A 24,189-nucleotide genomic window follows, 5' to 3' on the forward strand; every position below is an offset into this window, starting at 1 on the left:
ATGCTCTTTTTTAATGAAATCTATGAGCCTTTAAATGAACAACTGTCTTTATACTAGAATTAAATCACACATAAGGGTCCTATAGGTTTTAATTAGGCAGCTTCTAGTGGCACTGCATTGAATTTTTGGGCTATTTAAGTGAAAGAGAACTAAATGCAAATGTAAACCTGGGAAATTCAACATTTTCATAGTTTTATTTGTGAAACATTTTTCTAACCAATATGGCTGTGCAAGGCTGAAAACGCATGCTGCACCTAACATGGTGGTGGCAACATTGTGGGGGGTTTTTTTTCAACAGTGACACAATATCTGTTCAGAGTTTATGGAAAGCTGGATCAAGCTAAAAAGACAATCATCTGATGGCGAATCCAAAAGACCTGGAACTGTGGTAAGCCTTGCAGGACAGGGCAGAGATCATAAACATACAGCTAAAGCAGCTAAAGCCACAATTGACAGGTTTAGATCAAAGCATGTTAACGTGTCAGAACGGCCCAGTCAAAGTCTACATTTAAACCTAATTTAGAATATGAGGCAAACCTCGACGATTGATATTTATAGGTGTGCATTTATTCAGTTACAATTACTTATGTAACTTTTTGGCAACAACTTAGTTTTAAGATTAGTTTTATTTCGCTGTACTTTGTTTACTTTACTTCAGTAACATTGTTATAAAAATATTGCTATTCTAACTGTTATGTATGTGATAGAACAATACATTATTCAATGGCACTATTTTGTGTGCTATGTGGAAGAATACCAAATGTGGTATCAGCGCATTGATCTCACTATGTTCTTGGGAGAAATGTTCAATAAACTAAGTCACGTTCCACTGAGGTTCTGTTGAGTTCATATAGTTAAGTTATGAGAAGAAACATAACACTCACTTAAGCAAAAAAAAACCCCCAAAATCTTAATACTCTGTTAGCTCTGTATTTAAATAGCAAGAAGGAATACAAATAAATCAGACATCTTTTTACATATTAACACTGATTTGCCTTTTCACAATTATATGCTAGTTGAGCTATAAGATAAAATCCCAGTATAATATGTAAGAAAAGGTGTGAATAATTCACAGACCCAAAACTTTTTAAGACACCATTTATTTTATCCACAGTGACTTGTATCAAAAAAGGCTATTGTCTTATCTGCTCTATTCTCTTCTCTTCTATTCTATTCCATGGTGTCCTTCATGTATAACTATAGTTCTATCTAGAGGTATTGTACAATACCTAGTGTTAAATTAGAACTTCCACTAAGTTCGATTTAGTTTCAAATCCCTCCTGTCCTGTCTTAAATTTATCCTCATAGCTGCCTCTTTCCGCGCTGCTTTACATCCAGAACCAGACTCCCGGGGCTTCACCGATCTGGACTTGGCACCGGTTTTTCCCGGATGACGTAATGCCGAGAGAGTGGCTGCGACCGTCCAGCAGATGGCATCAACCCTGACTGCTGCTGCTGCTGCTGCTGCTGCCTCCGTCAGCCGACGTCACCGAGGAGGTGACTGTACCGCGGTGGCGTCAGCTTCCCGTGGTGCAGGATTTTGTCATCATTTAGGTCGTGACTGGGGAACAAAAAGCTCCAAATGACAGATTCGTGCTACAGAGGCGTGCTTCGTGGAGACGTCCCGAGAGGTCTATGGCAACCCGATTAAAACTAAAATAGTGAGGCAGAATCTTAACGGAGTAACTCATAATTCGGATTTCAGCCATTCAGAATGTCATTCGTCTCTAAAACCATATATTTCCGGTTATACTTGCGTATACAAGTTGAAAGATATGTGATATTACTAACCAACAACAACCTTGTTATAACGTAATTATAACGAAGATACTTTTAATATATGGGGCCTAAAGTTAACATAAAACATGTGAGATAAAATCAGGGCTTCATATGTAGATAAGTCATAGTTTTCCTTGCAATCATTCAGCTATTTGCAATATCTGTAGAAAATTGTATTTGTAGACGGAATATATAAGACAATAAAAATTGACAAATTTATGCTATTGATATCTTTTTTACAAAGAAAGAATGTGTTTTTTGTTTTTACTCTTCTTCAAATGTATTCTAACACAGATAATTTATCTCCCCCTGCCCGTCTCTCTCTCTCTCTCCCTATCTTTCTCTCTCTTTAAAAATAATATTTTTTAAAGATTTTTGTTAGACCTACTGCCAACAAAAGACACCAACTAAAGTATAGGCGAATTACATTTAAATCCATCTAAACATGATCAATATAAAATACACTGAACTAAACATTGTTAAATTATTAAGAATTTATATGACTATAGGTATTACTCTTGAAATGGTTATGTATTTATTTAGGAAATAGTTGATGAAAATAACAACCCAACCTTCAAAGATAAGAACCAGAGACACATATTTGAAGGAAATGGAATATTATGTAATATATCCATCTCTAATTTTCAAAAGTAAAACATATTTGCTTTGCCAATAGGATGCATGCACGTTTTAGTACAATTACAAGAAAGCTTTGATTGAAAAAATAAATATCAAACAATTACAAAATTTGCTTCAGCAACATGCCTTTTTTTAATAAGCTAAACGTTGTAAATAATTATGCAACAAAATTAAAGTATTTCTTTTTAGAAATGTATGCAAAATAGAATAAGAGTATAAAGACAGAATAAAAATGATCGTGAATATACCGACATCTAGTGGACATTTTAAAACAGTGCATATTGTGGATTAAAGTAGCAGCAAGGGAGATACTCAGAAAGTTGATTAAAGATGGAGCAAATCTCTTTACGAAAATCATAAACTTTTTAAATAAAATAAAAAAAATCTCATATGAAATGCATTTCCAAACTTTTTTGGTAAATGTCTACTAAATTTAATTATCAGATCAGATTTTTTAAAAAACAATAAAAAAAACAATTGGCCAAAATTGGGAACGGAGTAAAAAGAGTAGTGTTTGACTTTATGTCACCTCTCTGTTTATCATATGTTAATTACTTTACCTATTTTTTTTTTCTTTAAAGGATAAAATATCATTCAGTTAAATGACATTCAACTGAAGTGTGCCGCTTGGGCAGGAAAAATACATTTTTAATAGAATATTGACATGAAAATTCTCAGATGAGAATGTCAGACAGACAGGGCAAAATCTACTAACTTAAATACACAAAAGCCCAAATAGATTAGAAAAGGGTTTGAGTTTGTGTCATTAAGACACTTGTTGACTGCTGCTAGATTTCCCCCTGGTTTAACTTTATATTGTCTTAGCTTTTGATTAATCTTGTCATTTCTTCTTCAGTCAGTGAGAGCTAGAGTTCTTGTCTTGTGACATTTCAGTAGTGGTTGCAGTGCTGTGTAATAATCCCTACATGTCCTCATTCACCGTTATTTCTACCTTCTCCTTTCCTGTGTCTACATAGTTCACCTACATTTTATTCATCACTCCTGAATACACCCCTTGGCTCTTACTTTATTACACCTGATACTTTTGTGGTCACAGGTTAATAGTTTTCATTTATCCACCCGTTATTTGTTATTTATTACTTGGTCTGTTTAATCTCCTGTCATTTGGTAGAAGATATTGATTGTTCTTTTGGCTCAATGAACAAGGCAGCTAAACTCCCTCTAACAAGTTTGAAAGTGACTTTTCTTCAACCTGTATCTAATTTTTATGTAAACAAAATTGCTTCATTTATTGCTATGGCGCCTCTATTCATCTCACCTTGTGTGTTTGCAATGAAAAAAATATTGAGAACACAATAACGTTTTCTGCCAATCTTTTTTATTGTCATTAGAAATGGAAATTAAACAAGATAAAGACACACACAACTTTTTAGAAAAACAAAAACAGATACAACTCTCAGAGGTGGCAAGGGTTGATCAGAAACACTTGAACCCCAGGAAGAATCTGGACAGTGGTTCCCTTTAAAAATTGATACCAGTTACTTTAGCAATATGTCACTTGAGAGTGTACAATACGCCATATGAAGCAGTTTTTTCATGACCTTTCGCACTCAAAGTGACAGCCTCTTATTAACCAACAACACAGAAGTGGATCTAATATTCGTTTTCCTAAATCTAACCAAAACTGGATTTGCTCTTTTGCACTTGTTTGTTTTTAACATGATAAAATTTACTTTATTCCTGTAGGTGCTATACCTGGAATAGGATTTCTTTTTCTGATGTAGCTTATAGTTTTACTGCTTATGTAGTCTGGTTTTCCAAGCACAGAATTTTCAAAGCAATTCTAGCTTTGCATATGTCTTCCAGTATTTAAGTCAAAATAAATAACGTGACAAAAAAAATCGAAACATTTCAGCTACACAAAGATCTGGAAGGTAAATGTTTATACTTTCTGTGTTTTTCAGAGACCTAAATACAAAAGACACTGCTTCTTGATTGGTTTTTTGGCTCAGTTTACTTGCTGATGACTGCGGTGTCTACATCTTCTGTACGTGACACCACTTTTCCGTCCACAATCTCTTCAACCACCACTTTCGTCCTCTTGGTAATGACCGGTTTATCTGTGGAAGACATTCATAATAAAAAACTATTACTTTTGCCTTGCGTGAATGATAACATATATCTCTTGCAATATCTGTCATACAGCTATGAAATTACTAAACTGCAACATAGGCAAACGTGTTTCCTCGCTGCTGGACAATGAATCTGAATAACCAAGAACTGTGGTGTTCAAGATGTGCTGCACTTATGCAAAGGTGTGTGAAGCTTCTGATTAAAACAATGTGAAACATTTTGTTTGCTGGCTAATCAAATTGTTTTGCAATCAATTATTGCAATATCTTAAGAAATCAGACAGCAAAACAATGTTGGAGAGATCATCACAAAGCGCTGATCTCCATCTCCCTTGACTTTAGTCCCGACACAAGTTACACAACGTAAAAGTCAGTGCAACCAAATATGGCGAAAATATATGTAAAAAAAAAAAAAAAAAAGATTTAAAGAGATGGAAAAATTAAGTAAATAAAAAATACACTAAATCCATTTTGCTGTTTGGCAAATAGTAAATATTTAGCAGTCCTATACATACATCCATAACTGGAAAAGTTACGCTGGACATTTCATGAAGATGTAAATATAATTTAAGTAAAACCTTTCAGCAGACTTACGTTCTTCTACTACTTCTTTTTTAACTTCTTTCACTTCTTTCACTTCCACAACTATACTTTTCCTGGAAAAAAGACAACAGTTAGTTTTTTTGTTCATAAATCTGAAACAGACATCATGTCAATTACATGGTAAAGTACAGTAAGGGCTCGGTTATTTTCACTCAGTCGTGTTAATCTAATATAATCCTTTACATCATTATGTGAAAGTGCAGCTTAAATCTGTGTCCTATGCTATAGACCATTTCAAAAATTTTTACTCCCTTTGATACATTTTTTCTTACTTCACATCCTCCCCATCCAGCAGTCTCCTGTACTCTGCTATCTCCATCTCCAGTCTGGTTTTAATGTCCAGCAGGGTTCGGTATTCTGAGGCCTGTCGCTCGATGTCCATCTTCATATTGCTGATCTCAACCTCCAGGCTGTCCACCATTTCTTGAAGGCTGCGCAGCTTAAAGCTGTAGCGGGACTCTGTGTCAGCCAGCTCGCCCTCCAAGCTAGATTTCTGCTCAGAAGAACAAGCAAGTTATTTTAGTGCTTACTGAGGGCTAACTGCTTGTTTTTGGACATTGCTTATAATGCCTGGGGTAGTTAGAAATGGTAATGGACATGTTAAATGATTTATGATTGGATTGTTCATGTTACTTCTCCTAGTGTTGTGGATTACCAGGGAAAGCTGGGACTGTAGCTCTATCTGCAGAGCCTGAAGCCTCCTCTTCAGGTCGGTGATCTCACTTCGGGAGACCTCTATAGTCTCTGTGCTGCTTGCCATCTTCTTGCTCAGATCTTCAAACTGAAAGATATCAAGATTGACATTAAATAACTTTAAATACTCTCCAAACCTTCTCTTAAATTTGAACATGAAATGAATACGAAGCTAGTCGTGTTATGTCCGACTTTCCTCACCTTGTCCTTGTACCAGCCTTCCATCTCACGGCGGTTCTTCTCCACAACGTTCTCATACTGAGATCGCATCTCTTCCATGATCTTGGACAGGTCCTCCTGGGGTTTGGCATCAACCTCAACGTTCACAGAGCTGGATTGCATGTTATTGCGCAGGCTTTCCATTTCCTAAAAAAAAAAAGACAATACAATTAAAGATGAAGAACAGCAGAACATAAAACCCCAGAGAGAAGCGAGTTCTGGAGAGGTGCTAATGTCTTAGATTTAAAAAAAAAAAAAAGTTAATAATTTATAAACATTGTGAATAGTGAGGTGACATTCACTGAATCTTCTTCGTCCTTTCAATGATGACTTGTGTTTAAAAAGGACTTGCTAGCATGAGTAATGTGAGACTTGCTGTTATCGGACGATATTGCTTGAGTCATTCTTGGTAGCCTCAGGGTTGGCGGCTTTTCAAAGGTGCGTCAATTTTGGCTCAGCAGTCAGTCTCGACAAGTTTTGTTTGTAAAAGAAAATAATTACATTTGCTTGGAGATCTATCTATGTTCTGGTGTTACTCTAGAACACAAGTGTCAAACTCTAGTCCTGGAGGGCCACTGCCCTGCAACTTTTAGATGTGCCTCTGCTGCACCATATTTGAATACAATAATTAGGTCATTAAGGCTCTGGAGAACTGATCTACACAAGAAGGAGGTAATTAAGCCATTTCATTCCAGTGTTTTTGTACCTGTGGCACATCTAAAAACTGCAGGACAGTGGCCCTTGAGAACTGGAGTTTGACACCCCTGCTCTAGAACAAGCAGGGTGGCAAAACAGTATGCATATGCTGCACAAGGTACACTTGAAAGCTCCTTCTAAATTTAGTGGTTGTTTACTCTAAAATTTGGTCAAGGTCTATCTATCAAAATGGAAAAAATAAAAGAAAAAACATCAAAGCTCTGTATGTGGCATTATTTTAGCAATAAAAGACATTGTTAATGTTTTTGAGGTTTAAATGAAAGATATTGGGTCAATTTAGTTTTATTTTGTTTAAATATCAACAATGTCATGGTGCTTTGGTCAACAATATACTGTGAGAATTTCTTTGTTTCCCCTGCCTGTTAGCTATGCTGAACCATTGATCATTACAGATTTGTTGTCAATATCTCACCTCCTTATGGTTCTTCTTCATAAAGATCAGCTCTTCCTTCAAACCCTCCACCTGCATCTCCAAGTCGGCCCGAGTCATGGTCAAGTCGTCCAAGACTCTGCGCAGCCCACTGATGTCTGTCTCCACTGACATGCGCATTGCCAACTCATTCTCAAACCTGTGAAGAGAGGGGTTTGTGTTGCCGTAACTGCTTAACAGCATCAATAAACAAACAGAAAGTGCAACCAAACTAGCTCCACCTGTTTTCCAACTTTGCTGACTGGTACAAGTCTGCAAAAATGTCCAGTTGATCTGACTCAACCGTGGGAATGCGCAACATCATTCGTAAATCTCTGGAAAATAAATTATTTTCACTTACTTCACTTTGAAGTCCTCTGTTGCCAGCTTGGTATTATCGATCTGCAGCATCAACTCGCAATTTGATAGCGTGGCAGCTCTTATCTGGAAAAACAACATTATGCAGATGTGTTAGTGATTGCTTCATCTGTTGATCAGACTGGTGGATAAGTTTACTTTGAATTTTCACTGGAGTGCATCCTAAATTGGACTTTCGTTTTTTCTCAAAACAGTGTGGGAGAAACAAATTCCTTCAAAGTTGCTTCAAGCTCCAACATGTAAATAAATTCAAGTTGTTCTTGATTTTGCTGGGGGATGCAGTTGAAAAACTTCTAAGTGTCATCATGCAGGATGTTACCCAATCAGGGTACATTCTGGTGGGGACTAGACTTAAAGCAGAAAGATTTTCAAGAAAGCTAAAAGAACTAAAAATGTATATTTTACAGTAGCCTACCAGAGCATAGGTTATTTATGACATTTTTAGATGTAGTAGTGGCATCACAAAAGGGGGTACAAAGGGATTTTGTGATCACTCCAATAACAGGCACTGGGGAACCAATATTTTTAGGGACTAATAAAGGTTTCATTATTTATTTTATGATGAAAAATTCAAGAATTAAAAATAAATAATAAACACAAATAAAGTAATAACAAAGAATTGCTGGCTCAGTCACTCTGAGCTTTTTATTCACAGGGTTTTGTTTCAAAACAATAGCCCCACCTTTTACTTCACCTCCATCGTTGCACATAACAGCAAGCTTTAAGCCCACGCTCCACGCCTCCTTTATTGTTATAATACTTTTGTTTTATAGAGATAAAACAAAACCACTACGTCATGCAGGGACAAGCATGTTTCAAATTCGGTCATGTCTAAATGTTTTAAAATATTTTTCTACGAATAAGAATTTTGGGCATCAACGTTCCTTTATATTATTATTATTATTATTATTATTATTATTATTATTATTATTATTATTATTATTATTATTATTAATCGTAGTAGTATTCTTATATGTAATAAAACTTCCAACAGTCTGTTGTGGTTTATAGATTTTATGTCATGCTGTCAGGAGTCAGGTTTATAAGTTTCAAAGTTTACCTTTTTGCGTAGGTCCTCGATGATTGGCTCGAACTTGCTGTAGTCTCTGACGGCGGGGGTCTTTTTTTGGTACCATTCACGGATCTGAGTCTCCAGCTGAAGGTTGGCAGACTCCAGCGAACGCACCTTCGCCAGGTAGGAGGCCAGTCGGTCGTTCAGGTTCTGCATCGTCGCCTTCTCGTTGGTGGTGACGCTTAGGTTGTCGCCGCCCGCGAGCGCCTGCGTCAGGTCGAAGCCAGAGCCCAGACCGTTGGAAGCGTACGACACGCGGACGTTCCTGCCTCCGGCCCCTCCGTACACGCTGGTGCCGCGTGAGGCTCGCTTGGAGGAGCTCATGGAGTAGAGTGACATGGAGGAGGACAATCCTGAGCGCACGGAGGTCATGGCTGCTGCTGGTGGTGATGTTTCTGCGGGTCTGTAGTGCGTGTCTGAGGCGGTGTGGAGGAACCGGTGCTGAGGCAGCGCGGATGATGGATTTTATAAGCCTCCTCGGGTGGGAGCGGCCGACAGGTAGGTGGAAAGATGCTACCATTCCAGGTGTGACCACCTGGGCGTGGCGCGGCGCGGAATTCACGTTAATTCCCAGTCAGGTATAACGGCTGTCATTCCACATTACAGTTCATGAGACATTAAAAAAGGTGTGAGACATATTTGATCTCTTTGAATGTTTCCTGTAATTATTTCTGATTAATACAACCTAAAAAGGAAGGAATTCCTCAGTAGAATGAATATTTCGGGCCATTTTACCGCAACTTCTAGCTAAATTCAGTTATTAAGGAGATCTCACATTCCGCACACCCACTTGTTAATAGATAAAATAAAGCCGAGATGGGGTTAAAAAAAAAGAGAAAAGTGCTGAGAAACTTCTCTTTTGCTGCTTCCATAGGAAGAGCAGCCACCAGTTTACTGGTTTGAGTCATACAATTGTGGGTAAACACAATGTCAGTATGGAGAGACATCAACAATGACTAGAAGCAAAAGTTGGTGCTCATCAAAGAAGGGTTATAAATAGACCCTAAAGAGATCGGAAAATTCAGACCTCCCCACTCTCTTGCTCATCCTCCCTTACATTAGTTGTATGTTTGGCACCATCATCTAACTGATTTAAGTATCTGCTTTGTACCACAGTCGAAATATATGTCATGCTATTAAATATATTGTTGCCTTTACTGGCATTTTAGAGTCGAGTGTGAGACCATCTTTTGACCGCTGAAGCTTGCCTAAATTGGGACCTGTAAAAACACACTGAGTCCAACAGAATGGTAGAAAAAAAAGAAAGTACACTAAAAATAAACACACTGGCTTTCTCCCAGGTTTCTTTCTCCAAGTCTTCCTGATTGTGGACCTTGAAAAGTCAGTTGTAAACAATGTATGAGGGATTGCTTTTTATTTTGAAGTTACCATGGAGTCCTGTTGAACCTCCCTACTGCCACACCATGACTGATCTTTGTTAGTTGAGCACTTCCTGGGGCTAACAATGGAGCTGAATTTCCTGCATTTGTTCCTAATTTGTCTGCATGTTGGAGCACAAACCTTTTATAGATTAATTTATAACTTTCCATTTTGGTGGATAACAACAGTTCTCTCTTTGTAAAACTGTTCAAAATCTTATTGGCAGGCACATTAACATTTACAAAAATGTATTTCTGCTCTCATAAAACAACTGATGACACACCGTAGTCTTTGTGTTTGTCTTCTTTTTTATGTTTCCAACTTAAGTAAATGAGGAAGTCCTTTTCTCCATCTATGCAGAAAGAGATTTAGTGTTCCTGTGTTTGCCAGATCTCTCCCGGGGGGCAACTACAGACTGACATGAGACAGTTAATTATGACATGCAGCTGCTTTGTGTAAATAAGTGGGTAACTCAGCTGTTGACTGAATTGCAACATCCATTCAGGTCTGATACAATAAGAGTAGATATAATTAATCTTCCAATTCTGGCTTACACTACAGAAACACTTGTTCCACTAGGGCTTGAAGAATCTGTAGAGCAAAGGATTATTTAACTAAAAGGATCTGATGTAAATGTTTTTAAAAAAATCTTATAGTGAATTACTGTAAGATAACTTTTTCATTTAGTGGTGTTTTGCCTTAGGCCCCAGCTATTAATGAAGCTATAGTGGAGGAGTACTTCTGTTCTCAAGTATGTGTTCTTATCTCAATATTTAATGCTACAGTATGTAGCTTTTATGAAAAATATGTTTGTTTGTTTTTTGTTTTGTTTTTTACATATTTGTTAAATCTACCTCTATGACCTAACAGTATAAAATGAAACAAATAATCTGTGAAAATGCACAACTCCTGGTCAGAAACAACCAATCAGTGTCAGGAGGAAGGTCTTAGCTCGGGTATGCGCTGCTCAATGTGCTAATGTGGCACAAACAATTTATTGAGAAAAGCTCTGTTGTGGGAGAACTAGCAGTAGCAGCCAGAGAGCAAAGGGGAGGGGGTGAGCAGCGCATTCATGAGGTTGATTAACAGCACTAAGACTTTCTTTTTGGCTCTGATTGATTGTTTCGGTCCGAACAGTGTATTTCTGCACATGGCAATAGGAGCATTAGGAGGAGGTGGAGGCTCTTGACCATTTCACAGACTGTCTGTCACATACTACACTGCAACAACATAGTGACAGTTTTAACAAATATTTAAATAACATGTCACCTTCCTAAATTAAAGGAATAATGTTGATATGGTAATTTTTTGCCAAAAATGATAATTTTGCCTAAATCACCTTTTGGCAAAAATAGGTGGTAGCTTTAAGACAAAGTTGTTTTCCTTATTGATGTCACATGAACTGAACGCTTTTCTCATCTAAATCTGTGCATAGAAACATAAGTTTTTATTTCTTCCATATAAGTTGATATAATTTTCTATACATCTATAGACAAGACCAAAATTAGCAATTTTCAGCATTAGCTTTTAGCTAAATGAAAGGCAGTAGCTTGTCTGATTTTATTTTCGGTTTGATCTTTGGTTGGAAAATGTGAAATCTTGTGGGCTCTTCGAAATGTAATTAACTGAAAATTATTTTTTTTTTCAAAGTAATTATTTCTTCTGAAATGCATGCAACTCTTTTCCAGATAACAATTACTATGCTTTGTCTTGTACCACACGCTTCGAGTATTTTTGGCATTGTGAAATTAAGGTTTATTAAAACGTCCCAGTCAAGACTTACGCAATATGTTTTGGGTTGTTGTCCTACTGGAAGAGACATCGGCAGCCCACATATTTTCTTTTAGGACTCCCTTGTATTTAGAGCCATCCTTCTTCTCCTCATTTTTTTTTACTGATTTGCTGAATAAAAGCATTCCCACAGCATCATTCTGTCACTGCTATGTAGTGACAGAAAAGACGGTGTGATCGATCACATTTTGTATTTCAAATGTTATTTGACCAAAGCCCCTTTTTCTACATATTTACTGTGTCTCCTATTAGCAAAAAGAGTTTCAGTGACTTTCTTTCAGCAATGACTTTCTTTTTGCCACTCTTCCATAAGAGCCAGATTTTTAGAGCTCATTATTTTGTATGTCAGGAGAAGATCCCACACGAGCTTTGGATCACTACAACTTTACCAAATTTGTCAAATTTACCTTTGGCTGCCTTTTGATTAATGCTGTTGTTGCCTGGTCTGGCAGTGTAGCTGGTTGGCCAAGTCGTTGTAGGATTGCACTTGCTTCTCAGATGATGAAATTAACGGCGCTCATGAAATGCTCCAAGTCACACATCTTCTAAAAATGGAGTGAGGCTTTCAGGAATATGTTGTTATTAGCCAAGTTGTTCATGCAGGTGATGTAGATAAAGAAATGCAATTCTAGTGATTCTGATAGTACAAACAGCTGGCCAGTGAGGTAAATGTTTGCTACATCAGAGCATATTCAGAAAACCTCTCATTTAGCACAAGCTCTTTTTCTGAAAAGTCAAAAACCATCTCAAGCGAGCATAATAACTTTATTGCAAAATTTAGGAAGTTCTTACAAATTTAGCTATTTCCATCAACCTTTTCTAATGCGTTACTTAAAAATGCACATAAGAAAAACATTGATGGAAACATGGCTATTGTGGAAAACTAAAAATAATTAATCCAAGATATTAGGAAAGGATTATTCCTCGACAAGCTTGGTTCATCCATATCAACCAGTATACCAAGCGTTTTTAAAAATTATCTTCTACTTGAGAGAAATATTGATTGTTGTTTTGAAATTTATAGTTACACAATTTGCTATTACTGCTGTATTTTTGATAATAATCACACGTCCCTCCCTTTTGGTCTGCCTCCTCAAGGTTTGAGACTAAAGTCAGAGTTGTTTAACTGAGCTGATAAATATTGATCTTGGCAGAAGTTGGCATTTACTCCTAAATAAACAGAAGCTATAAGGAGCAGACCTTTTTTTTCTTTTCCTAGCAGCTGTCCAAAGAGTTTCTAATTACGTAATGAGAATTCCTTAGATCTCAAATCGGCTCTGATGGAACATGTTTTCCCTCAAAGCTGGTAAGATTTTCTGAAGCATATCAACCACAGATCATGTTGCTAGTAGTTCTCATTGTAAGATGCATAAAGTGTGACAGTTCCAGGTGACTGACAGGATTTCTTTTGGGGACAATTAACTCCTGTTATTAAATATATTTTTGTTTTTCTACTCTTTGAATTGTTTTTTCCTGAGAAGTGCTTATTTGGGTCCCAAATAAAAAATGAAAGAAGATAACCTGCAGAGCAACACGAGTTCAAACCATTGCAGAGCAGCATAGCAGCTGTTGTGAGCAACAAAAAAGCTTCGGTTTTGAACCTTCTTTAAGGAGACGATGTGGGGAACAGCATGGCTGAGCATAATATATTTTAACATTTAGCTTGGGCCAACTTGTTTGTGCTGCTTAATTTTAGGAATTACACATTTTGTGTTAGCATTCAACAGTGCATCTTTAAATGTTGTGCAATTCTGGCAAATGGAAATATTGTCTTTCAGCTCAGTGCAGTTACTGACCTCTTTTTTGATTCTTTGCTTATCTCTTAATTTTTTTGTTTGCTGGGTACACCTTTTATTATTGTTTTTGCTCTTTGGTTAGTATTTTTTGATATAGTCATGTTTGTTGAAAAGTAAAGGATTTGCTCTCAAAGGTATTCCTTCCCATTTAGTTTTCAAAGTCATTTACACTTTCCCACATTACTCTGCTCAGCACAGGGCTCTTGTTTAACGATAGACTTTTGGAGCTGTTTAAATCTTTTTATTTACAGAGTTTTCATGTATCTACTATTGATATCTGAATGGTTTTATGTCTCAGTCTCTTGATAAGGAGGCTACAAATGACTGTTTTACTTGTCTCACTCTAGCACAATTAATCCAAACTGACGTGTTTTGGAGTATATGCCCTGCCTATTTCTGTGTAACTGCAAATGACATCCGAACTCACCACTCCCAGTTTAATTGTTTTGTAAGACACACGCAACTGATTATGACAACAATAATTGTTTTTTTGCACTCAGATGCTGTAAAGCTGTGGAAAAATTAGATAACTGTGGCTTTAGTGTAATGCTAAGGTTTTATCCTGTCCGCTCAACTTTCTCCATTTATCTCTTTTGTAATATTGAGTGTGTATGTGTTATTTAACAAAGAGGGCCTTCACAACATTAACATTAATGATTTTCAAGCTCTTGTTCTCAGGCTGTCAAGAGTACTGCCTTCCTGCATGCATGAGAAACTTTTTTGAAATATTCTTTTAGTTGTGTGTTGTCTTTGTTTCTACAAACTAAAATGTGCGGAATGGTGCGTGGCAGGTAGTTCTCCACATAATTGTCCATCTTCCCTTGAATGACCAGCATTTGATTTGAAGGTGTGGCAGGTTTGATTGATAGAAACAAAACGTACAATAAGAATAACTATGTGGTCTTTCTGGTTCTGTCTGCCTTAACAGTGTCTTGAACCAGGTGACTCAAATTGTCTTCCAGATGATCGTTAGATCTCCTGCATTGTAAAGACACATGTATCACTGTCAAGATTATAAGGGGAAACAAATCCCAACATCTAGTCATTCAGTTTGCCTTCAGGGATTTTTTCCCCTCCAAACACTTCCCTATTTTTTTTCACTTGTAAAACATTTTTTGCTTTCACAATGTGCCAAACAACATGTTGAAACATGCAAATGTGTTATAGGTTGTTCATAACATCTTTTGATTTAGGACAAAGGTTTCCTTAAAATTAAGCAAAGATCCAAAACCATTAAGAAGACAGCTGCAGCTGAAAAGAACACTCCTCTCTCAAGAATCATGCAAATTAGTGAAAAGAGACGTTGAAAGAAAACCACTGATTGTGTTGAGTGAAGTACAGAGACAGCTCTGATTTGACAAATGGTTATTTCTTAATACGCTTACCAGCTTCTTGGTTCAAGAACAGAGAATGTTAAAATATAATTTAAGAGTAATCTAAAATCATTACTATAAAGAAAGCTTTCAGTTTTAATACAGATGCTAAGTCACACTGACAGGCTTATTTTTTAAATACAGTACACCTTGCTAGTAAAAGGCTGGACCCCCTTTTTGCCTTCAGAGCTTTATGGCATTGAATCAACAAGGTTTTCAGAAACATTTATCAGAGATCTTGGTCTATACTAACATGACAACATCACATTTTAGCTGGAGATTTACTGTCTGTAGATCCATAATACAAATCTTCTGTTCCACCACAACACAAAAGGAAAATACCAAAAGTTATTGGGTTGACTATTAAGACTACTTAATAGTCCCCAGAAACTGTCCTACAAGAAACTGAAATAGAGTAAACTTATTGCTATGCTCAAGAAACCAGGTTATTTGAATTTAGTGGCAAGGTGCATTATCTTTCTAGACGTAGCTATCAGAAGATGGGTACACCATACAGTGGCTGTATTCACACAATGCTCAACTAGCAAAGGACCCAAAGCGTGCCAAGAAAATACCCCCAGACTGTCATATCACCATCGGCTTGAACAGTTGATAGAAGGACATCTGAAGCTGAAAGTATAAAACCTGTCAAAGCAGAAAACAAGTGCATTTGTCTAAATTGTAACTTCAGTTTCCTGTTTTTAACTAAGCGGAGGCACCAGCTCTTCTGCTGCCATAGTCCATCTGATTCAGGTTCCAGAGAAGTTGAAAAAAAATGTCATTACATTGAATGAGAGCTATCTACATAAACAAAATATTCACACCCTGAAGAGACTTACCCATAAATCTGTATGGCTTAACATTTGTGACATCTTTTCCACAACTAGAAGAAACTGTTTTCTAAAAAAAAAAGGATCTTTCATTTGCTTGAACAATGTTTAATTGTTTTTGTTTAAATTTGCATGTTTAGCTTTTGTTTGCTTGCTATAAAGCTGTTAAATGGTAATGTAAATATCTTTTCTTCCGAAAAAAAAAATGTTCCATGCTCACATCTCTAAGGTAACAGAAAGAGGTGGCAGCCATCAAAATATATGACAGTTGCTCTTTTAATTCGTTCCATTTGCATCTCTTTTTTTGTGATTTTCACCACGTTTTTTGTTTAAGTTTTGTCAAATTCTTTCTAACTGTATTTGCTTGGACTCTGTGTGGCTATGGTAAACAGAATCTTTGAGTCTTTTGCAGTTTTCTTCTTTTTGAAAGTGCTTCTCACAGCGCAGAATAAGGAGTTTTTTTTGTCTCGAATGCACTTTTTAAAAACTTCGCACGTTCTGTGAACCTGCTTTGAAAATTGACACTTCATTTTCCATCTGTATGTTTACTGTATATTTGTTACGCAAAAACATACCCTATGAGATTGTATCTTTAAGCCGGTTTGTGTTGTGGCTCACTGAATTACATGACAGCAAGAATGAACAGCAAGCAAAGGTGACAAAGATGGGGGCTGAACTCCAAACAGTTTGCAGACATTGTTGTAACCTGCCTCAGTCTCAGGAAGAGGTTGCAATAGTGGCATGATGGCGCTCATGAGAGCACTTGTTGAGTCAAAAGATCATAAAACACAATTTCAGTCTGTGCAACTCTAGATATATCAGAGCCGATCAGCAGATAACTTTAATTTAGATATTTGTGATTAATAAACATACTTACAATTAGATTCATGGTTTGTTTATAAGATGTTAGATGTCATGTAAAAAGCACCTCATATCTGACCTTTATCTTACATTTACCTAACCTTTAAAAACTGCTGCTGGACCTTAAGAGTTGACATTTTGATAGCCTACTTATACACCCTGTGATGTGAATATTTATTGACCTTGAAGAGCAATGCTTGAAGAATCTCATCCGTCAATACATGTCAACATTTCTCCTATATGCATGACTTTAATTTACTAATTTAGAAATTTAGGACAGACTTTTAAATAATCCATAATTAGTGAACTTTAAATATTAGTCAATGGGCTGAACTCAATGAGTGTAAATTCTCTCGTTATTAAGTAGAATCCCTAAATGTCACAAAACAAACCTGCAAATTTCTTCTCTATTTTGACTGGGCTAAAGTGATGTCGTCAGTCTACTGCAGCAGTGTGTTGAGCAGTGCTGCCTGATGATGCACAAATAATTTGGTGCAGATCTGATGATGTACTGTATAAGATATAACTGTAAAGGATGTCAAGGGTTGAAGTGGAGTCAAATTTCAATGTAATCCAAATGGTCCATTTAAAGATTGACAAAGATCTTTCATATCCAGTTTGATACAAATCGGATCATGACTGTGTGATTTAGAACCAACCGTATACAAAAGATATGGTAGTGGAATTTGCCACTTTTTCCACGCTCACATGCTCCATTCAACAGTCACTGTTCAGTGCATGATTTAACATCACCTGTGTCATCAGACACGGCTTGAAAGTTGTACGTGTGAGTGTGTACAAGGAGGACATCTATCAACAGGACATGTGACTTCATGTAATAAGTAGGTGGGGCTAAAGTTATGTCACCAGATGACCATGTAAATGTGTTAAGAGCTGATCTGTAATGACACGCAAAAAGTTTGATTCAGCTCTGGCCTTGTGTGTGGACGTTATTAGAGGCTTGGTCACTTGTACATGATTTGATCCAGCAAAAAGCTTGTGATAACTTTTGGTCTTCAGTACCTTAAGATTGTGTTGTCATTTTGAAGATTCAAAAGCTGTAGGAGAAGTTCACTCAGATGCAATGTGTGTAAAACAGACAAAATGGCAGCTTTGATCCAAAATGGCCAACTTCCTGTTGGGTTTGGACAAAAGGCTCAAGGGACAATTTTGTAAGTTTTGAGAAGTTACGTGTCTACCAAATTTCGTAGTCTTGGGTCAAAACATGACTCGTTATATTTATTGTATTAAAAACTAAATAAAAATATACATATGCATGTTGTTTTAAATGGTACAATATAGTTGAGCTAGAGTCAGTAAGTCCAGGATGAATGGTTAGATAAATACTAGCTTTGTATAAACTTGACAATGTGAGGGAGGCTTATTTAACTTAAGCTGACAATCTCCCTTACAACAAAGACTGGGTAATAGTTCCGAGTAATTTAATCTGCTCAATATTTTTGGACTCAGGCTACATAAGCTGCAATCCTGATCTTAAGTGGTGTGCATTATAATATATTTTATGGTCAAAAACGTGTTATGAAGTTTGTTTTGTGATTGCTTGAGGCTTTTTTCAAGAAGATTTGATGTTTGTCCTTTAAATTCCTTAAATAAAGAGCTCTTTGTTTAGAAAGTGGAAACAGGACTCAGTGAGATCCTAAGAGTCCACCCTTCACAGGAACAGAGGAATGCAGAGTTACCTAGAGGTCGGATTCATAAAAGTGCTTGATGTTAAACCCATAGTCTGAGGTTGGCTTGTTTCTTTTCTCTCTCTCTTGTACACAGTGTCCACAGCTACAGCCTCCACCTCTCCTCCTGAAATTTGAATAAGTCAGCACCAGCTTGGGACGTCACTTACTAACAAACATGAATGCTATGCATTAGAAGGCATTTCTTGGACTGCAGAAGAAAGCAACGTTACCTTCAGAAACAGGATCTGTGACATTGTTCCTCTTTATGGGCACAGAAATCATCAGTCCCAGATGCTTGATGGGGCGCTGCCTTTCTTTCATCGAGGATTTTTACTAGGCGGCAAATGTTTTTGTCATCTTTGCCAACAAGAAGAAGCCACCTTGCCGAGAGGGCGTGGGAATGTGCTGACAGTAAGCAGACAATCCTGATTCCTGACTGTTTTGGTTCGCATGTTGTTTTTAATGACTTAATGACCTCTTTACAATTACTGCCCAGTAGGTTGTCTGCCTGGTATTACATTGAACTAACTTCTTCTCTTATGTGACAACTGATAAGTATAACCTTAACTAACTGGTTTTAAACTCTCCTGAGAAAATTTGCATAATGAATTAACGCCTAGACGGAGACAATATTTGTAAAGTGGTTGTAGCTCTCTGCATCCATAACTCAAACATCCTGCCTCTTATTTACTCAGTGGAGAAGTCAAATATATATAGATACAGTAGCTGAAAGTTCACAGACACAGCTCTTTGAAGTCATAACAGGCGTATACGTTTCACCTTAAATTTTTTTGTGCACATTTAAGCACCAACCTCTTAAAATCAGACCAGTTCAGTCTATTTCAAATCTATTTCAGTGCAAGATATTCAGATTTAAATTAAAAAAAAACTTATTGATGCCATTCAGTTCAATTCTGAATTTCAGTTCAGTTCCAATCTGTCTTCCATTCCATTCTTTCTTAGAAAAATAAGTGAGAATAGAGATAAGAATAGAGATAAGTCTCTACTTACCTTTGGAATAATTAGAAACTTATCCCATAGGTATAACTGCTCACTTATACCTTTGGGTATAAGTAAAGATACCCAAAGACAACATCAGTGCCTCACAAGAGAGAATGATCAGAAATTCCCATAAACATATCCTTAACAGCAAAAGATTTATTGTTAGCTGAAAGGGGTGGCTAAATATCATATGAATGCCTTAAAATGAGATTTCAAAATTAATTTCTGTGAAAAGACAAGAGACCCAACACTTGGAAATACAGTGTGTGTTGATCTTTTTAATCAGCACCATGTTCTTTTTGATTAATTGCTATTAAAAGGTTGGTGAATTTTAAACCTCCTGTTGCGGCTAACTTTTTACTTAAACTCTCTATTATCAGTGGTTTTAAGTGACCTGTGTGTTTTTACAACTTCAGGTGTTTATGTTCTTTTAGTAAAGCTACAGTGTCGTTAAACATGATGCTTTAAAGCATGTTCATACTTTAATTTCAATAAAGAGTGTTAATCTAATGATGCAATGTTGTTTTTTAGGCTACTACACCCTAGACATGCTGTGATTATTCACAAAGCTGTAAGAATGATTCATGTAACTTTTAGCAGTTATATCTTTAATACTAACAGGTGACTAATTTTAAAGCATTACATTTGTCTTAGATCAACTTGTTAGATCAGCAAAATAACAGATAAACTAAACATTTATGTAAGAAACAAATATTATTTTAGCAGCATGATGCCATGAATTTAATTATTTTTGTAGTGAAGAACATTGTATAAGAAACATAAAACTACAAATATATTTTTCTTGTATATAAATCAATCAATCTGACATTTATATCTTGTTTTAGTTTGTTACATGATGCTGTTTTGAGATTTGCCAAACCAACATACAAAAGTAATTCATTCAAGTTCACAATCTTTCTTACATATTGCCCTTTGACCCCTTTTGTTTACATACTGAGAGCTTTGGTGGAACACACCTCTGGTTAGGCCAAACATCTGTCTCAGAACATCTTCTGGTGTTATTGGTCTATAGCTGTGATGATACTTCGCAGGGCACCTTAGCCTGCTGGCTGTTTGAGGAAGATATGGAAATATATGTAAATTTTAAAGAACAAACACAGCGTGGCAGCTGTAAATGGAAAGGCCTTTCTTTTAGCAACGTTTGAATTACATCATACCATTTAAAGAAGCAATCTTTGACCCAGACGGTCTGGCAGAAACGCTCTAATTTTACCACGCTAGTCTTTAGAGATCTTAAGCAAGAGGTGAGTCAAATCAGAGGTTCTGGGGAACAGGCTTGTGTTAGTTATGGTGTGTTTAACCTGTTATTATGGAACAACTAAAATCCACACCGGTCCTGTCACTGTGTTTCCCTGAACATTCTCTTTGCAGCTTGTGCTGCTGCCTGTTTGAAAGCAGCTCAGTAATCCTGGATCAGGGAGCACAAAAGCCCCCAGAGTGTTGGTGAGGTAAGCACTGCATCCAGGACTTACCCCATGACTCTCCTTCGTCCCACATTCTGCCCGACGGGGGAGATAGGGCAGGGAGGAACGTCCCTGTCCTGGCTGATCCTGAACTCTACAAATTAACACATATGCTGTGATACTAAACAGCTGCCACTCTTCTCTGTGTCAGAATTTGGCTGCCAATGAGCTGAGACACAGTGGGAAAGTCAACCAGCTCTCCGCAGAGGAATACGGTTGATGTGTTGGATTGGCTTGTTGTGACCAGGAGGACATAACACCGCTTCAACTCTCTCATAGAGTGCCACGTCACTTCAGGCGAGTATCAGTGGGTAAACATTTACCTTGAAAACACTTTTGTCAGCATGTGGCTTCAGGTGGGAGGCAGAGTGTTTGCTGTGAAAGTTATAAACCCTTATATTACTGTGAATGAGGCTCTTCCAGCTGTGTACAGGCTCAGTATTTTGGCCGTCACAGGTGCTGCATTTTACTCTGGGAAATTTCTGCTGCTTGTGGGATACTAAACATTTGGATGAATGCTCTCCCAGGACTCCATGGACTTGCTGCAGGACTCCAGCCACACCATGTGGGACCTGAATACTCGACTGAAGAGTTTCATGGAGCAGGTTAACAGGCTGCAAGAGGCCAACCACCAGCTGGAGGCTCAGATAGCCAAGTGGAGCTTCAGGAATGCCTCACGCAGCCAGAACTGGTCCAAGCAGGAACAGACCGTCAGGGACCTTCGTTCACAGGTGATTATTAGAAATCATTGACTAATAAATAATAACAAAAACTGCAGAAAAGATTCCATTAGATGTCACTTTTCAGACTCTTCAGTGATAATGTTAAGATTTCTCCCAATTGCATCATTTTAAATTTAATGTGCATGAAAGATTAAGCACCAGTGACTGTGGCATTTTGTCTTGTTTCAATTTAATGACTGCTTCACATGCAGGGATGTTAAAATTGTGGATTAAATAACTTAATGACAATGATTTTGCTACTTCATATAGTTTACATTAAAAAAAAAATTCAGTAAATATATTGTTAATAGAGATATTAAATCGCAATTAAATTCCCACTCATTGTTTATATTCTTTCTCTGAAACCAATTAAAAGTTTCATTTGTTGTTTTCTTAGAATTGTAATACCACGGTGGTTTTGTGAACAAATTTTGATCTAGACAATCAGACACATTTTTCATTTCATTCTTTTCTCCGATTGGGTTAGGTCAGGTGTATTTTGGAGTGATGTCCAGGGCTATTCCCCCTTCAAACATAGAGATTGCACTGACAACCGGAATCAGTGCAATCTGTGCATTTTTGTCTCATCTGACAGAATGAATAAAGTAATATCATTTTATTGACTTCTGCAAATATCAGACTTTAAATGATATTCAACAGGCTTTTTCTTCTGCAGTGGAGACTAGCATAGTCTGCTGCTATTCCACGATTGCTATTGGACTGTTTTCCTAATTTCTCTTTTGATTTTTCTGTGAGAAATTGCTCTTTGGGACTGTGGATCTAAAATCACTCACTGGAACATCCAGAGGTTTAGGAATATATTTGTAGCTGGCCATCAATATGTTTCGCAAAAGTCTTAAGACAGCTCTTTGTTTTTTCCCCATTATGAGACGCATCTTGTACAATAGCTTGGTAAAGAAAAACTATTTCATATGCCATCCATTATGTCAAATTCACTAATATTGAATAGGGTTGCTTTCTAAATACTTAGTACTAAAAGTATTTTAGCCATTTCTTGGCTTTTTATTCCTGTTGCATCTTTGTTTGCTGTTTTAAAAAAGTGTAAGTATATATAACTTGGCATGCTCAATACTCTCCAATCCCAGGTCAGACATACAACCACATTAAATCAACTTGCTGCAGTCAGCAAGTTGATTTAATGCAAATACTCATCTGTGACATTTTGGCTGGACTGGAGCCAGAAAGCCTGGCTTATGTCACAGTCACTCAGCATAAATATTGTGGGATTGTTTCTCACTTTGAGGACTGTCTTTTTCTGTGGAACATTAACTAACTTGTATGATCGGTGTTGCAATGTCACATGACTGAGATTTATGGTTTCTTCTTCCTTTTTACTTGCTGTTTTATACTTCTCAGTAAGTGTCAAGGACTTAACAGATGATGTCTTTCTTGTTTCTGTTTGTATTTTCCATATTATAAAGTATAACACGTTTCCATGACACCAGCCATCTCAAGAACTCTGTTTCTTTGCCGGTTTATCCGAGTAGTACTTTTATTTCAGCATGGAATTAATATTTCGGTTATCTTTTTTGTTTTCAGCACACACTCGAAGATGAGTAGTCGACCTATGAGACAAGTGCTCACTCACCTCTCAGACGATATAGTAATACCCTTCTAATAATTGGAACATCATGTTTATAGTAAAGTCTGGGAATATTCCATGCTATCATTGGCTCTCCTTCAGTTTGGGTGTGTTTCTTTCTAAGAGTTGTATGTGTGAGAAACTAAAGAGTAATGAGGGTGTAAAATATATTTGATGTGTGTGCCAAGCAATACAGAGCACTATTTCCTCTTGTATTCTTCCACTGGCACAAAAGAGATTTGTTTTGTGTTAAAGTGCTTTTTTAACTTATTGAACACTACCAATCAACTGAAAGTGGGCAGTATGTTTGTAGCAAACATTACTCACAGTTTTGTAAAACCTATTAGTATAGCAGAGTAGCAGAGTGATCCATTTACACTCAAATAAACATGAGCGCTGAGAAGTTTTTTCAAATAGTGAAGAAATATAAACACTGAATGAAATGAATACAAATATCACTTCAAGAAAATTGTTTTTGATATTTTCTTCTGGCATATATGCTTTGAAGCATCATATGTAAGTTCCCGCTGTTATCTTCACACAGACGCACAGCAGTCTCTCTCACCTTGAGGGAAAGTAATCGTGCCTCTTTTTTCCCATAACATATCAAATGCTTTCTCCCTGAAATATACAGTTTAAATAATTTTTTCAGTCTAGAATAAAGTGTCATTTAATGATGTCGGGGTAAGTTTTCAACAAAAAAAATAAGTACGTGTTGTTCCTTTACTAACAACTGTAAAATTGACACCTGCTTTTCATCTTCCTATCAGCAGTAAAATAAAAGCGGAGTTTTTAGTGAGGCAGTCGGTATTCCTTTGTTCAAAATCTAAAATATTTGCCTGAACTGTTTTTTTTACTCACTGAACAGACATTCTTTAAAAGACAATTTTAGATTTATATGATTTTTTTACAAAAAAAAAGCAGAAAGGAAAATGTAATGATTTTACCACTTTATGGCTGGAATGGCATAATATAGTTAAACTCAAAGACTCAAACTCAGAGAGTTTAACCATATTGAACTATATAACTATGTTGAATGTTCTTCACACAGGGA

The 24,189-nt window shown here is 36.8% G+C and overlaps 2 protein-coding genes and 2 long non-coding RNA genes across 7 annotated transcripts in view; 2 read left to right on the forward strand and 2 right to left on the reverse strand.

The window, feature by feature from the left end:
• The first annotated feature begins 309 nt into the window (after window positions 1-309).
• LOC116719891 (uncharacterized) lies at window positions 310-4,020 on the forward strand. The gene is made up of 2 exons (XR_004339280.1): window positions 310-388; window positions 1,309-4,020. It is a non-coding gene; the product is annotated as an uncharacterized LOC116719891 (long non-coding RNA).
• Window positions 3,741-9,010, reverse strand: LOC116719890 (keratin, type I cytoskeletal 13-like). Its single transcript, XM_032562682.1, has 8 exons — window positions 8,591-9,010; window positions 7,514-7,596; window positions 7,156-7,312; window positions 6,009-6,173; window positions 5,770-5,895; window positions 5,387-5,607; window positions 5,106-5,167; window positions 3,741-4,499 (listed from the first exon to the last, which is right to left on the reverse strand). The coding sequence occupies exons 1-8, from the start codon at window positions 8,972-8,974 to the stop codon at window positions 4,393-4,395; spliced, it is 1,305 nt and encodes a 434-aa protein (XP_032418573.1). The 5' UTR covers window positions 8,975-9,010; the 3' UTR covers window positions 3,741-4,392.
• The window catches only part of krt222 (keratin 222), a 31,393-nt gene continuing 16,193 nt past the window's right edge, over window positions 8,990-24,189 (forward strand). The window contains exons 1-3 of one of the 4 annotated variants that reach the window (XM_032562678.1): window positions 8,990-9,100; window positions 20,962-21,107; window positions 21,338-21,541. In XM_032562678.1, the coding sequence (XP_032418569.1) occupies window positions 21,344-21,541 (198 nt within the window). In that variant the 5' untranslated portion in view covers window positions 8,990-9,100; window positions 20,962-21,107; window positions 21,338-21,343. Of the gene's footprint in view, window positions 9,101-18,623; window positions 18,736-20,124; window positions 21,108-21,155; window positions 21,267-21,337; window positions 21,542-24,189 lie in introns of those variants that run through there. The other 3 variants (XM_032562679.1, XM_032562680.1, XM_032562677.1) reach the window with 3 other exon arrangements.
• LOC116719892 (uncharacterized) lies at window positions 12,746-18,626 on the reverse strand. Its single transcript, XR_004339281.1, has 2 exons — window positions 18,555-18,626; window positions 12,746-18,448 (listed from the first exon to the last, which is right to left on the reverse strand). It is a non-coding gene; the product is annotated as an uncharacterized LOC116719892 (long non-coding RNA).

Source organism: Xiphophorus hellerii, chromosome 5 (genome assembly GCF_003331165.1).
Source record: "Xiphophorus hellerii strain 12219 chromosome 5, Xiphophorus_hellerii-4.1, whole genome shotgun sequence".
Lineage (NCBI taxonomy): Eukaryota > Metazoa > Chordata > Actinopteri > Cyprinodontiformes > Poeciliidae > Xiphophorus > Xiphophorus hellerii.

Bases quoted from the DNA above. Each gene is read 5' to 3' on its own strand.
- LOC116719890 (XM_032562682.1), bottom strand. From the start codon at position 8,974: ATGACCTCCGTGCGCTCAGGATTGTCCTCCTCCATGTCACTCTACTCC. The intron at 7,313-7,513 runs GTAAGTGAAAAT...CTCTCTTCACAG, and splicing joins ACAGAGGACTTCAAAGTGAA to GTTTGAGAATGAGTTGGCAA. The intron at 6,174-7,155 runs GTGAGATATTGA...TTTTTTTTTTAG, and splicing joins TGAAGAAGAACCATAAGGAG to GAAATGGAAAGCCTGCGCAA.